General features: G+C 47.6%; 1 protein-coding gene across 1 annotated transcript; it reads right to left on the bottom strand.

Moving 5' to 3' along the window:
- Nucleotides 1-1,221: 1,221 nt before the first annotated feature.
- LOC135401603 (netrin receptor DCC-like) lies at nt 1,222-14,552 on the bottom strand. The gene is made up of 6 exons (XM_064634106.1): nt 14,415-14,552; nt 12,257-12,311; nt 9,336-9,653; nt 6,248-6,547; nt 4,439-4,756; nt 1,222-1,391 (listed from the first exon to the last, which is right to left on the bottom strand). Exons 1-6 carry the CDS (start codon nt 14,481-14,483, stop codon nt 1,315-1,317), a joined length of 1,137 nt encoding a protein of 378 aa, XP_064490176.1. The 5' UTR covers nt 14,484-14,552; the 3' UTR covers nt 1,222-1,314.
- Between the last annotated feature and the right edge of the window lie 779 nt (nt 14,553-15,331).

The raw sequence follows: 15,331 nt of genomic DNA, 5'->3' as shown, positions 1-15,331 counted from the left end.
GACATTTGTCCGGAAAGTCTTCGGGAAAACCTCAGACAGCACAGCCGGTGACAGGATTCGAACCCGTGTCACCTCCCAGTCTCGGCGTGGAAAGCGGGCCACGGAAGCTGGTTGCCCATCTTGTCGTTCGCCCTGTCCTTCCAGGTGGTTCTCGTTTACCATTCGTTTTGGGCGCGGACTCGGTCCGCCGGGTCCGTCGACTCGCTCGAGGTGACGATTCCGCCAATTTGTTCCAGATGCGGAGTCTCGGTGGCGCGCCACAAGGTAGTTGTCATCTGGCTTTCATTGTACCTGTCTCTACCTGAGCATTGTTCGAGCCACGTATATCCATATACGGTTCGTTATATCAGGGTTCGCCCAACGTCACGGTTACGTTTCTTCGGTAGAGGACTATTGGGGGTGAAAGTTGCGACGAAAAACTACCGAGGGCTCAGACTATGGCGAGGAGAATATCGAAAATACCTTGACTCCCGACAGGCTCCCCGATTACATGCAAATCCAATCGGCAGCGCTTCTGAACTACCTGCGGGCCGGACACCATGCTTCTTAGCAGCCTGTGATATATATCGTGGGTGGAACTGCGGAAATATTGGTGACCTCTCGTCACCTAGAGATCATTCTCGTCGTCATACTCTGACTGCCCTCGAAACTAGATTCCTAACTAATCGTATTTTTCTTTTTCTTTTTTGAAAATCGGGGTAATACACGGAAGCTCATTTCAGCCGACCGTTTTCGCGTCCACGCTGTCATGGTGTGTTACAACGCGTTCGTGTGACTGAGCCCTAATTTGAAAGTTGCTTTGTGTGTTCTGAGTCTGCGGACTAAGCCTATGGCCCTGCCTCAACGAACAGAGCGCTAGATACGGCGCCACCCCTACACCCTCCCGGGTTCTCGCGAATACCCCTCGGCGGTGTTAGGGCTACTTCATTTACGCCATGGGACGGAGGGCAATGTCGTTGTTCACATCAACATTAAGAAGTATGAAGCTCTGCTGCGCCGTACTTATGCCAGTGGTGGATCCAGGAGGGAGCGGTTGCCACAAAAATCGTCAGTTTATTCATTGCATTTCCCACTCTCCTCTTCCCCAATACGTGCTGCGACAAAGGCAGCCCCCCCCCCCCCCCACACACACACACACACACACTCATATACCGCCCGAAGGTCTAGATCCGCCCGGTCGATACGCGGTCGTGGTGCCCCTCATCAAACTGAACAGTTGGCTCACTGCGACACTTGAGTTTATTTTTGAAACGACAGCAGACCAGTCCTACTTCTACTCTTGGCTTCTTCTTTCTTCGGCGTTATTCGACGTAGTCATCCCAAACGCAAACGCATGAGTCTCCTTATGATTTTTATGCCCAGACTGGCCCGTCCAAGTAACCTGCGCCGACCTGCAACGAAGGAAGAAAAAAAAAACACTATGCAGAAGAGCGCTGGTTCTGCGGTGCGATGCGTGTGTTCCTTTCCGTCTGTTTCGACATAGGTTGAATAAAACACTATAACTGAGAGCCAAAGTTGTACAACCGACACGGCGGAGAACGCCCAAGGCCTTTGGGTTTCTGTAGAGATGCGGAGTCGTCTCTGCGCATTGCGCAACTTCATTGGGGAACTTGAAAGCGCCTGGGTACGCTATACTAAAACTCTCCAGATTTTTCGTCGAGGAGCGGCCCCTGCACGGTCAGGTCCCTGAGCCGAACCCGAACCGAACCGATATACCTGACTACACTATACTAAAACTCTCCAGGTTTTTCGTCGAGGAGCGGCCCCTGCACGGTCAGGTCCCTGAGCCGAACCCGAACCGAACCCATATATCTGAACCGGTTCAAGCTGATAATTTCGGTTCAGCGGACCTAAACACGAACCGAACCAATATGCCTGAACGCGAACCTGAACCGGACCGAAAAGAATACCGATTCCGATTCCTTGCTCATCGGCAAGTTCCCACAAAATCGGGTGTTGCTCTACCAGGTGTATTAGATAAAAAAACAAAAGAGCTTGCCACATTGGCAACAGAGGTGTGTCTCTTTTTTTTTCTAATTTTTTATCTAATCTAATGAAGTTAGACGATCAGGAACGACCCCTGCAATCACTTTACCTACCTGAGGGTTCTCGAGCGTATATACGCACTCTCTTTGGGATCAAACTTTTTCACTACGGATGATGCCAGCTGGGACCATTCTCTCCGTTCAACCCTTTTTTTCTCTCTCTCTCTCTCTCTCTCTCTTCGGAACCCCATTTGTGCACTTCCTCGCGCAAAACTAGGACGCACCCTTGATCTTAAGAGATGGGCCTCACTTCGATGCTCTCCTACGCAGCTGGACTTTGTGCTGTAGACGACTTCGGAAAATCCCACAAAGCCGCCGCTTTAAACTATGGGAACTTGCTTATAACAAAGTAGAAGGTCTCCAAACTGTTTTGATTTCTCCTCTCTAGGCCCATTGTCAACGTGGTGCTAAGGTCAGCGAAAACGAAACATGAAGGACAGTCCTGCCTTTCTCGTGACAGTAATCTCCCAGGGTTCAACGCGTGCGCAAGGAGCACTGGGATTTTTTTTTTTTCTTGAAGTCGTCATTGAAGTCGTACTTTCAGATACCCACGAGTACATAACTCAAGGACTATCCGAATGCGCTACTATGTCGTTGAACATTCAGTTCGGTTCTGACTTCGAACATTCGGCGATTCGGAACATTCTTTCGGTTCGGCTTTCATGTAGTGCGTCCCTTATGATATTTTAGCTGATATGATATGACATATTTTATGATATGACAGTTTCCTCAAATCGGGATATTTTTGGCCCCAATCAATTTGAAAGCCAATCAGGCTTTCGGTGGACAACAGAGGCGGCAATTAAAAAAAAAATACAATGTTGTGTTTCATGCGCTGAACCCGAACATCTCGTGATGTCGTGAAAAGCCCGGGAGGGGGCTCGAAACGTGACGTCTTATATTTTTGGTGGGTCATAGGATAGCAGCGTTTGGAAAGCGCTGACGTAGGCGGTTGTAAAGAAAGGGCCTGCCACCCCAAGCAGCACAATGTACTGAAAGTCAGGTGCAACAGGGGTGGACGGTATGTGTCTTATCAGTGTTCTTTAGTTTCACGAGTTTGTTCAAGGCCTTCCACCTACCCGTCCACCCCTAATGCACTCGACTTTCAGTACATTTTGCTGCTTGGGACAACACCTCGTAGATAGTAGAAGGCCTGCGCACTACCCAACTCACGGAGGCCTGCCTGAGCTTTTCTCCTGTTCGCTCTTTCATTGACGTCATAGCAGCATCCACAGCAGGGCTTCGTGTGTGACGCTGTGTCACGTGGGGCGCGTGCCTGATGTTATCTAGGAGGAGTTGCCTCCCACCGGAGAACGGCCTTCGGTATGGTGACCTTTCGTGTATAATTCGGGCAAGCGTGCACGAATAAAACGTCACTTCCCGTATGTCATGAACTGTTGCCAAAGGACCACAGTGGGTGTACGAGGGTCAGGGGCATCGAGATGGGCATCAAGGCGGCGGAGAATGAGACCAATCCTCGTGAAGGTTTTCTGCCGCAGGCCCGAGGGATCGTGGTGCTACCACCAGAGACATGTTTAGAACGTCATCTACAGACCTGTCCTGACATCCTCAATACATTTTCAAGACATCCCTTCCACCACCGAGGTTTACCTTTTCCAGGCTTGCCATTTTCATCATTGCTTCCATATATCTACGCAGGGCTTGGAGTCCGTTTGTTCCCACGTTCACCTTCATCTATCACCACCCACGTACTGCACACTCTAAGGAAAAAAGGTAGAATTTCCTACCCAAAGTTGCAGCAGGACAGTACTTCTACCATTTTGGGCCGATCCACACGCGATTTCTCCCCCGCGGTATAAGCGGCGGCGGCCCTTTTCTTTGCTATTCTCTCACACGTTGGCTCTAAGAGGAGAGAAAATGGTAGAATCTCCTGCCCAAGCAGGTAGAACGAAAGATTCTACTCTGTAGTTTGTTTCTACTCTACATTTATACCCAAAAGGTAAAACTGGTTGGAGTAGAAATGTGGTTGCAATGCAGCTCTACCGAAATGGGTAGAAAATCGTGCCTTCTTTTCCTTAGAGTGTGGTATTAAAACATTTTCCAATTGTTTCCGCGTCGCAATTCCTGATCGTGTCCCGTTAGTACCGCGTCCCAACCTTCAGAGATGCTCGCTTTGACGAACCACCCCAACTAACATCACACCGTGTGTCTGCCGACGTCTCTCAGCACAGTCGGCGATGCCTTGAAAAGATCGCAGTTTTAAAGATCCCAACAGTTAAAAAAAAAAATATTCAAATGAGGAATGTGGGTCTTTGCGCGTCGAATCCATGGACTACAACGTCTAAAGCGGAGCCGTACATGGGGGTTGCATATGGCTATACTCAACTCCTTTAATCGAACACATTCTTGCTCCACAGTGCAGATGTACGTACCTTTGACGGACGACGCACCTTCAGGATCTGTCTGGAGCTTTTTCGTAATGCTCCGACTCTCCCATGCTTGTCCCTGGTACTCCATGATAGCAGAGACGCTGATGACGTAGCGGGTGTACGGCTGAAGCTTGTCGTAGTAGATATGTGTGTCTTCCGTTTCTAGCTCAACTGTGCGCACGAAGAAGAGGCCGTCCTTCTTTATGAGGACTTTGTACTTGAGAGATCCCTTAGGACAATTGAGTTTCGCGGGCTCTTCCCAAAATGCCATTACAGAGCGTGACTTTACGACTGTCGTCAGAGCCCACGGAGGCGAAGGTGCTGCAAGAAAAAGTTAGAGACATTACATTCTTGGAGTACAAAAGAAGGAGGGAACGTAGGGATGTGACGAGGTCAGACTGGCTACCCCAATACTTGTATGCTATACTCTGAGACAGCTCAAGAGCTACAGGCACAGAGATGGACGTTGAGATGGGGCATACGAGAAGGTGTAGGCGTGGAAGCCGATCTACATGTTTCGTTAACGCCAATATTTTACGTGTTTGTGCTACACTCTTAAACATGATGGTGGTGGGTGGGTGGTGGTGATAGGGCTTGCCGTTGTCGGCCTCACGTATGTGGGCAACGTCACGACTGTCGCCCTGGGGGAATGTGCGTCCTGGGCCGACTTCTCTTAAACATGAACTTCACCGCATAGCACGCTCCTAGCCAACCATCATCTCGAATGATATCGTTATATGCCCTTATTTGTTGAAAACGGGAGGCGTACGCCATTTCTGTGACAATTATGAACAGCATAAGTGTCACAAAAAGGCGTACGCCTCTCGTTTTCAACAAATCAGGACAGATAACGATATCATTCGAGATGATGGTTGGTTAGGAGCGTGCTATGCGGTGAAGTTCATTTTTAAGAGTGTACGACGGATATTTTCGCAACGTGATCAGTGTAACGTTGTGACGCGGTGGCCTTATGCGCCCGCCTTAGCCAATCGCAGACGTCTTAAAATTTGTGGGCGGAGTTGCAGGAGTTGCCCTGAGTACAGATTAGGTAAGAAAATTATAATTAAAAAATAAGAAAAGAAAGGGGCGAAAGTTCAACTGATGCAAATCACCAGGGGAAAACGCTCGTCGAGTGACCACATGGAGTATCGAAGGCGTGGTGCGGGCCAACGACGCAATTTTTTTTGTTTCTTTTGTTTTTGTTTTTTACAGTATGAAAGGTTCAAAGTTATTCTTGAAGTATACATAGGTGTCGTTCAAACAATACATTTTCAAGTGCACCACTACCACCGACAACGACGGTTTAATATGCTGGTTCTCGTTCGAACGCACCTGGTTCATTAACAAAATCCATTGTACTAAGCCTTTCCCTGCATTTTCCGGCAGGCTTTCTATGCATACAGTTCCCCCTGAAGGCGGCCCATTACGCACATCAAACCCCGCTCCTTTCATCTGTCCATGTCTGTAGGCAGCCCACAGCCACAGTTGCTTCGTGGCGCTAACACAGAACCAACACGACTTCCCAGGCTGCGTCATTCGGGGAGGTGTGTCAGCTTAGCTCAATTGGTATAGAGCCCTGGATCCAGAAGATGTGGGTTCGAGTCCTACACGTGGCTAACCTTTTCGGTGAGTCCCTTTCCCAAGCAGCACAATGTACTGAAAGTCGAGTGCATTAGGGGTGGACGGGTAGGTGGAAGGCCTTGAACAGACTCGTGAAGCTAAAGAACATTGATAAGACACATACCGCCCACCCCTATTGCACTCGACTTTCAGTACATTGTGCTGCTTGGGTTCTTTCATTCAGCGACGTACCTTCAGGATCTGTCTGGAGCACTTCCGTGATGCTCTCACTCTCCCATGCTTGTCCCTGGTACACCATGATAGCAGAGACGCTGATGAAGTAGCGAGTGAACGGCTGAAGCTTGTCGTAGTAGATATGTGTGTCTTCCGTTTCTAGCTCAGCTGTGGGCATGACGAAGGGGGCGTCCTTCATTATGAGGACTTTGTACTTGAGAGATCCCTCAGGACCATTGAGTATCGCGGGCTCTTCCCAGAATGCCGTTACGGAGCGCGACTTTACGACTGTCGCCAGAGACGTCGGAGGCGAAGGTGCTACAAGAAAAAGTTCGGAAACAGTACATTCTTGGAGTACAAAAGAAGGAGGGAACGTTGGGATGTGACGAGGTCAGACTGGCTACCCCAGAAAGGCTTACAAGCCTTACCCACGGAACAAACACGGTACAAACCTATCTTATCAAAAATGAGGTCACCCGACGGCTTGTAAGCCCTTCCCCCCTCGTGTGGCGTGTCAATGTAACCTCCTTTCTTCGCAGTTTTGCGCTCAACTACACTGTTAAAACAGAACTTCACCACATAGCACGCTCATAGCCAACCATCATTCCGAATGATATCATTCTGTGTATTGATTTGTTGAAAATGGGAGGAGGCGCCTATCTGGGACAAGATAATGTGTCCCAGATAGGCGCCTCCCCCCTGTTTTGAACAAATCAGGACACACTGGAATGATATTATTCGGAATGATGGTTGGCTAGGAGCGTGCTATGTGGTGAAGTTCTCTTTTAACAGTGTACGAGCCGTCAAAAAAGAGGCGGAGCCAATGGCTCATTTCCACGGATTTTCGGCGAATTTATTTCGGCAATTGCCATTGCATTACGAGTGGGATTATGGGCTATTCTGAGTAACATGACCACGGAGAACCCATTTCCGCAACGAAAACGTTAGGTTGCCTGGGGAAATTTCGGAGTTCAATTCAAGAAATAAACTTTCCGTCAATTGAAATTAAATAAAAATGTTACCAATATGTGGCAAAAGTTATTGGCAGAAAAAAATCCCACGACCGCGTGTCTCTCTGGGGCCTACGCTTTTTACTATGAATTTTTATCATGGTTGGTGGACCACGCTGTATGTACAACGCACTGGTTCCACTTGCATAATCCACTCGCCTTTTGGTTTGTGGGTGTGTTTTTGTATTTTGTATTCTTTTGTAATTTGCACTCGCTAGAAATGCGAGTCGAGTTGCCAGAGATTATGCTATTGCCGGGTTGCTTGCCTGCTTCGTACTGTGATCGACTTCTCAAGGCTTCGAGTGCCTGTAAAAAACTCCCAGCCAGTGCTGGAATTGGAACCCAAGTCACTCGAGTCAGCAAACTAAGGAAATGTCGGGGGAATTGCCTCAGGACCGAAGCCGCTGAGATTTCGAACAGAGACGGTTCTTCTGGGCATCGTCCTCATCACTGACAAGGTATACACCATGAACCTACAATACCCACAGTCCCTTAACACGCCGTCCCTATAACCCTTTAAGTAGCATGTCATTGATGAGGACGGTGCCCAGAAGAACAGTCTCTCTTCGAAGTACTGGAGGCTCTCGTGCTCAGACATAAATTTCCCTTTACATAAGAAAACCCTAGTAGCACATGTTGTTGCCACAACGTTGCAGCAACGTTGCGAATGTTGTAAATAGTGGAGCAATCTTTTACAATATTCAACAATATTGTGGCGACATTGCTAGATGTTAGTCAACATTTCTCTACGTACGGCAACGTCGCCACAACGACACACTAAAACGTTTACCGGAAATTTGCTGCCAGTAACATTGCAGCAACGTTTGAACAACGTTGAAAACATGTTATTATGTGGCAGTATCATTGCGGCAACATTGCAAAGCCAATTTAAACACTGTGGCAATGTTGGAGCAATGTTCGCATGTAACGTTACTAGAATGTGGCTTCAAAAGGACATTAGCCATTTGACACATTTGACAACGTTTGGGGGAAATATTGCAACAATGTTCCGGCAACATTTTGTGTTACTAGGGAAGCTGAGTATGTGTAAACGACGCTTATTAATGCCCTTGTAAAGAGCACGTGGGCCGCTACAGGTGCAGTGTTTCAACTTGGCGAGACAATTTCTTTCACAGAGCGACTGCTACCGCGATATACGGTGAAGACATTCAAGTTATTTTACTCGGCTGGTAAACAACGTCCCAGAACCGGCTGTGCTGTCGAGGGTTTCCCCCGGTCTTCCGGCAGACCTCCCAGTCGAACGTCGGCACAGTTCCTGTTGAAGCCAGCCCAGGACGCATTCTAACACCCCTGTCCCTCGCTCCTTCCTGCTGCCCTCTCTCCGTCTGCGCACATGTGTATGCCACTCGTATAGGAACAGTTGCTTTGCTGCGTTAACGTGGAATTATAAAAGAAAAGTATATCTCTTTAGATGCCGCCTAGAAACAGGGACATAGAATCCGTTGTGCACTATCATCATATACAGGGTGGGTGCATAGCCCCACAAGTAGCCCCCACATTTTTGCACGTATGCCGTTCCCTGCTTCCCGCATGAACTTCTGGTGGCGCGGGATGACGCATTTCTCGGATGAAAACGAACAATAAAATCGTAGTAACCAAACTCTACGTAATACAAAAAAAAAAAAAAAGTTATCCATGCAAACTTTGCTCTCCGTGCATCCTGATTTTCCGATGCAGAAGTCAATCAGGCAGTCACGGCACAGTTGCGTCTAGCTACCGCTAGGCGTACCAGGCCTCGTTTTGTTTCTGCGTGAGTGGCACCCCCAGCGGGAGGGCGGTGCAACGGTGCTGCACTGCCATGTCCCATTGAAAACACATCGAGCGAAGTTCGCGTTGCTAACGATTTTATTGCGCAAAGTTTGGGTTACTTCTCGACGTGTACCGCATAAATGCACCATCGTGCGCCGCCGGAAGTTTGTACGGTATGCAGGGAACGCGCTATGTGCGAAAATGCGGGGCTACTTTATCTGCACCCACCCTGTATATAGAATTATGGTGTGTGTGCTATGTGCGCTATCATGGCGGGTGCTGCACTTGAGCCATCATCCTACCTGGTGACTCTAAATTCAACTTACGTCCAGGAAGCGTCGTGAACGCAATCTCGTGACCATTACGACTGATCAGCACATCAATTATGCAGCAGTTCGCCGGTATAATTTCGACAGGGATGGGGTCCGGTGTGCCCAGGTCAGGCAAGAAACGCAAGCGGGTGAACTCAGCCTTGGTTTTCTTTCCATCAACCTCCAGTCCGCTTGGAAAGCGAGTGCTTTCCTGGACCATGTCGATGAAATCGGCGTGTATGGGTCCATTGCGATCCTGAGGGGCCGTCCGGGACAGGGCGGCGCTCGTGCTCGTAATATTCGGCACGTTGAGATCTCCAGGTGAACCCGGACCTTAAGAAAAAAAAAAGCCCGTTTTGTGCAGTTAAACACATGCTGTCACGTGCCTTCGCATGCATATTTATTTGCATATACTACGAACCTCTGTTGTGGCTCAAGCATGAGTGAGCTGCATTTCATTTTCATTTTAATAAATATAAAATATAGTAAAAAGTATAATAACATTATAATACAGTCGACCCGCTTTTATCCGGACTTCATTTATCCGGATCCTGCGCTATCCGGACAGAAAAAGCATGGGGACGGATTTCTCTGCATGTATTTCGCCCTCGTTTATCCGGACTTCAGCTTCCGGACTCGGACAAGGATTCCAGGGAACAGAAGTGACTAACACCCAACAGTCGGCTTCAGTTACGCGATCATTGTCCAGGAATGACACTTGGCCCACACCTAGTCAAGCGAGGTCCAGAACCCTGGTCGTGGCCTCCTTTTTACTGACACAGAGACGGTGTTGCTAGGAAGAATTTTCTCCCTTTCCGACTTTGCACGTTACACCAAAGTAATCCACTGAGCAGTCTGGTCATTTCAGACTGAGAAGGTCAGCAACGAGGACCCCTGCGCTGCAATCACAGATGATGACATCTTCACAGGAACAGTGTCGTCGCTTCCGACAGTGTTCAAGAAGAACCTGATGATGAAAGCGTGGATGCAGCAGCTGTGATGCTAGAAAATGCGCGGGCAGCATGCACTGAGAACAGCACCAGCTCCGGTGGCGCAGCGGTAACGCGTGCGCTTGGAGACTGGGAGGTCCGCGGTTCGAATCCGCGGGCCGGCTGTGCCGTCTGGGGTTTTTCCTGGGTTTCCCTCAGATGTGTAATAGGCGTATGCCGGCACAGTTCCCCTGAAGTCGGCCCATGGACGCAGCTATCCTCCCCCCGAGCGGATTCCGCTCGGTCTTCCACTTCACCCATTCCTCCTCTCCACCACCTTTCCCTTCCCGAGAAACATGCCGCCTAATCAGGCAGGCAGACCTCTCGGGTTCCTCCCAACGACACTCCTCCTCCTCCTCCTCCGAGAACAGCACTATTATTTTTCGTGCAACGGAACAATATTTCGCGATTATTAGCAAAAATTTACGCAAATTAGCATTTATATTAGCAAAAATTTGCAAGAACTGGATGCGTGTATTAGAATGAAACAGATGACAATGGATAGTTTTCTGCGTGATGGTCAATCAAGACATCCTTTTAGGATCACTCTGGATTTTCGTGTTTCACTTATCCGGTTCCCCCGCTATCTGGACATTTTCGCAGGAAACGAAGCCGTCCGGATAAACGCGGGTCGACTGTAATAGAAAAACCACATTACACGAAGAAGGCAAAGTGCGACAAATACAGGAAAGAAATGCAACAACACAAAAATACGCAGCAGAATAATGCGCATAGTATTCCTGTTCACATGATATTCTAAATTTCACAGGATCGCTTACAGTAACAATAGAATGCGGGAGCAAGTTTCAACCACGGATTCATGTTAGTAATGGGGAGTATTTGAATGTACTACACTCTTCAAAATGAACTTCACCGCATAGCACGCTCCTAGCCAACCATTATCTCGAATGATATCGTTATCTGCCCTGATTTGTTGAAAACGGGAGGCGTACGCCTTTTTTGTGACAATTATCAGCATAAGTGTCACAAAAAAGGCGTACGCCTCCCGTTTTCAACAAATCAGGGCAGATAACGATATCATCCGAGATAATGGTTGGCTAGGAGCGTGCTATGCGGTGAAGTTCATTTTTAAGAGTGTAGTACACAGATGAAGTGGCTGAACCTTTAAACAGTGATCGATTCTTCAAATATACGTCGGGGGGTGGCACTGTCCAGTCCAACTGTCTGTTTCTGGTGAGGCATTTCAAAGTTAAGCTTATAGAAAAAGAAAGTCTAAGCATACATAACAAAGTAACCGCATAAGTTTAATGTGTATTTCGCACCAAGTGACTTTGAACCCCCCCAAGAAACTGCCCAACATTTGTTGCACTTGGTATGGACCAGGGGTCTCGCCTGGGGTTGTCATGTGGCCCGCGCGGCCCCTGAGCAAAAAACATTTTTACAAGATGTTCTGCTCAAGCTTCATGAAACGGTCATGGCGCTGTCACTGGGCTTTGTACTCGTTCAGTTTGTCTTGCGCTAATTAGTGACAAAAAACTGTTGCCACTGACCTGTAACAGCTGATGACTCTTTAATTATAAGAGATCAGCAGGGCCGTGTGGCACGGGACAATAGCGAAGACGACAAAAATAACGCAAAGACAGGAATGGAACGTCGAACTTTCATTATTTAATCCTAATCCACCTTTAACAGCACGGTACTAGTTAGCCTTAAGGCATCCTGGCTGCGTAGGAGAATTCCTGACTGGTAAGAACGGCATTTCCGTACTCGAAGCCTCGACAAAATGACGCCTGAGAGGTGGAAGATATTATCATACCTGAGTAACTTAGCACTGGCAATTCATAAAAAAAAAAAAAAGCACAAGCAACAACGATGGTGAGCGAAAGGGACCGTCCAATCGTCGTGCGTCCTACTGGTGCTGCCACAATTGCCGTTCTTTAACGATAACAAAATCACCTGTTCCAGTGAGCACAGAATATTTCTCACCGCGAGTTCCGTCCTCCGTGCTTGGACTTGGTGCCACTGGATTTTCTGCTGACACCTGCGTTGAAGCGCCGGAGTGAGTCGTTTTCTTTTTTTCATGATTTGGTCACACACACACACAGAGAAAAACAAATGACGGAGATATTCATTGTTATGACGATTTCGGGCTGCTCTTGGATATTTTGAGGGAAAACCATCATCATCGAGATCAGAGCCGTATATTAAAAGGGAGTCTGGCCATTGGGAGGAGTCACAAAAAGAGGCTCGACCTGTCAATCACAGTTTCGCTCCTCTGATTGGTTTGCTTTTTACCAAGGGGGTCGCCATGACACCATACTGCCACCCAAAATGGCGACGAAAACAAACACAGTGAAGCGGGGATTTCGTGACAAAAAATTTTCACAGACCAACCTGATTTTACGCTGCAAATGTACATCCTAATATAAGTTTCTCGGAAATCAGTTTCAACTTATGCTCATCCATCGATATCTAACTAAAAATAATACGTTTTGTCGCCGGTGTTAGGCCTAGTGAACACGGCGATCACAACGAAATCTCAACAAAAACGGCGCAGTGCTGTACAATCTTATATTTAATTGCTGGATTTCATGGATATAAACATTCTTGTCTCTTATATTCCAACTATTCATGTAGATTTGTTTAAAAATCATACCGACAACAGAATGTGTCCCGGCAGGTAGTTCTGCCGGCAGCGGTACAACGACGGAAGCAGACGACAATTCCCGACGTGCCTTACGCTCCCTAGGTGGCGCTCATCAAATTTGCACCAACAATCCACTACTTTTGCAGATTGCGAGAGGTATCCATTTCAATCCCATCCAATCCACTTGCCACCCAAAATGGCGCTGCCCATGTTGGATAAGGGGGCAAATAGTGAGGATAGGCTGATTGATAGCGCCCCATATTTCAAGACTTCATTGGTCGGAAAGCTGAAAAAGTGGGTGGAGCTTCAGGTATAGGCATGACCCATTAATGGCCAGACTCCCTTTTAATATACGGCTCTGATCGAGATGACAGTAAGGCTCCCTCTCTCGTGTAGTGAGGGCGAATATGCAGGTTCTTGCTCACCGCACAATACTACTCGTTTCTTTACCGATGGCTATGTTGTTGTTCCATAGCGATTTCCCCTTCTTCCTTGTTCATCACAGTCGTACTTGTGTCCTCTTCATTTGCTAACATCTACAGATTTGCTGCGGCATTAACTGCTACGCGGTGCTGCACACGGGTTCACGAAACTTCGTAAAAGTACTTGTCGATTATTCTTGCAACTTTTACGAGAGCGTCGCGCACTTCCATACGGTACCGTTGTAGCCGCCAATAGCGGGTATTTTCCTCTTTCTATCGCTTCGTTGCATGCGCCTAGCGATCTTTCTTTTTATAATACGGGGGGGGGGGGGAGTCTGGGAACAATACGGCGAGGTTTCACCCGATTTCCTTTTCCCAAATGCATTACCGCATTCAAGGGGGGGTTGGACGACACCCCCACCACCTAGCTGATAGAAACGACAGCGATTCCTAATACGTTTCATGGAATCCAGTCATTTAGAACAGTACCAGGAAAGGTAGAAAAGCACGATTACATTTACGTTAAATGAATCGACTTATTTGAAAGTTAAAAGAATGGAACAACGTTATTATCTCGTGAAACCGTTGTCTAACTGCCGAGGGCGAGGGAACAGCGGGAAATTCGTAAGCAGGAATTTTCCCAGCACCCCCCCCCCCCAACACACACACATATTGGAGGAGGATGAGGGGGGGGGCGAGCATTTGGAACGGATGAGGAGATGATGATGGGGGGAGAAAGGCAAAAAAAATTACAAAATACAAAAAAAAACAGCAAATATAGGTGTCATCCTTAAGGGACACCCCGCGAGACGAATATCCCTGCACCTAAGGAAGAAGACAATAAATTAAGCCCCATGGCGGCAAGCTTTAATCAAATGCGTTTTAAACGGGTTATGAATGAACGTGTACACCAAAACAGATATGGAACCGTAACCATTCAATTGTAAAATCAAGCATCGCAGCACAAATTGCAACAGGTGTTCGATTGGAGATAGGGACCAACATATTCCGCATACGTTGTGGCACAAATGTTTAGGCGATTGTTTGTCAAAATTGGGGCCGACAACTCACTTACCCAACTGGTCAAGAAACACAGGTGGACACCTATTAAGAATGCCACGGTGAACATATTCGAGTAATCCATTCCAGTTTGTGTTCTGCGCCCGCTAAGGTCAGTAGATAGATGACCGTAAGTATCCGGTTTCTTTTTTTTGTTGTTTTTTTTTTGTCTCTTCCACACTCTTCAGAGATAGCGGTACCCTTCAAGCACCGGTCCACATGGACGAAGATAATGATAAAGTAGCCTGGAGAAGAAAGGAGATATGAGTGCAAGGAGAGTTGGACCATAGGGAGTTGATCGGCACGATAACTGTTCCGAAAATACGGTAGAGCTTTCCTTTCTATATATTGCTGAGCTTCGAGTGGACAGCTTATTTTATCGTATCCTGCTTCCGATCCACTCCCTAATACGGTTGTCTTTGATGGAATGTCAGTATAATGGAGGTAGAGAGAATATCATTATACCTCCCCATAGCGGCACGCCTGGTGAAATCTCTCAGGTAGCACTTAGGCTCCCGTCTTCAATGGGTAGCGCTGCTTGAATATGTCTATCATAATGCAAGAAAAATATTTCAAACGTGTACTAGTATTTCTTTAACGCACTTCTGAGGTCTCTGCGTGACGACTCGGTCTTGACCCGCGTCGCGTCATGACTGCCCCATCACTCTCGGATTCCGATCTCTTCCCCTCGATTGTTGTGGGCGCCGCCTCGGATGAGAAGAAACTTTTCTGCTGACTCACTGTCTCAAGTAGGGAGATTTAGCAGATTGGAAAGTCTTTCGGTGACGGTTCCGAAAGCATGATACGCCAAGCACATGATTCCTTTGAAATGGCTGAGATCACATTGCTCATCTCTGATTTGACCACTTCCTCTGTTTAATTTTCGTAGAGCTCTTCCGATATGATGAATCTCCCTAGTACCCGCAAAGAGCG

This window comes from Ornithodoros turicata, chromosome 7, assembly GCF_037126465.1.
Source record: "Ornithodoros turicata isolate Travis chromosome 7, ASM3712646v1, whole genome shotgun sequence".
NCBI lineage: Eukaryota > Metazoa > Arthropoda > Arachnida > Ixodida > Argasidae > Ornithodoros > Ornithodoros turicata.
The sequence above is the reverse complement of the archived record's forward strand: the minus strand, read 5'-3'. Positions and strand labels throughout refer to the sequence as shown.

Excerpts from the sequence above, each read along its gene's own strand:
- LOC135401603 (XM_064634106.1), bottom strand. The coding sequence starts at position 14,483 with ATGGATTACTCGAATATGTTCACCGTGGCATTCTTAATAGGTGTCCAC. Across the intron at positions 9,654-12,256 it reads CACGGAGGACGGAACTCGCG|GTCCGGGTTCACCTGGAGAT; the intron begins GTGAGAAATATT and ends TTTTTTCTTAAG. Across the intron at positions 4,757-6,247 it reads GCTCCAGACAGATCCTGAAG|CACCTTCGCCTCCGTGGGCT; the intron begins GTACGTCGCTGA and ends TTTTTCTTGCAG.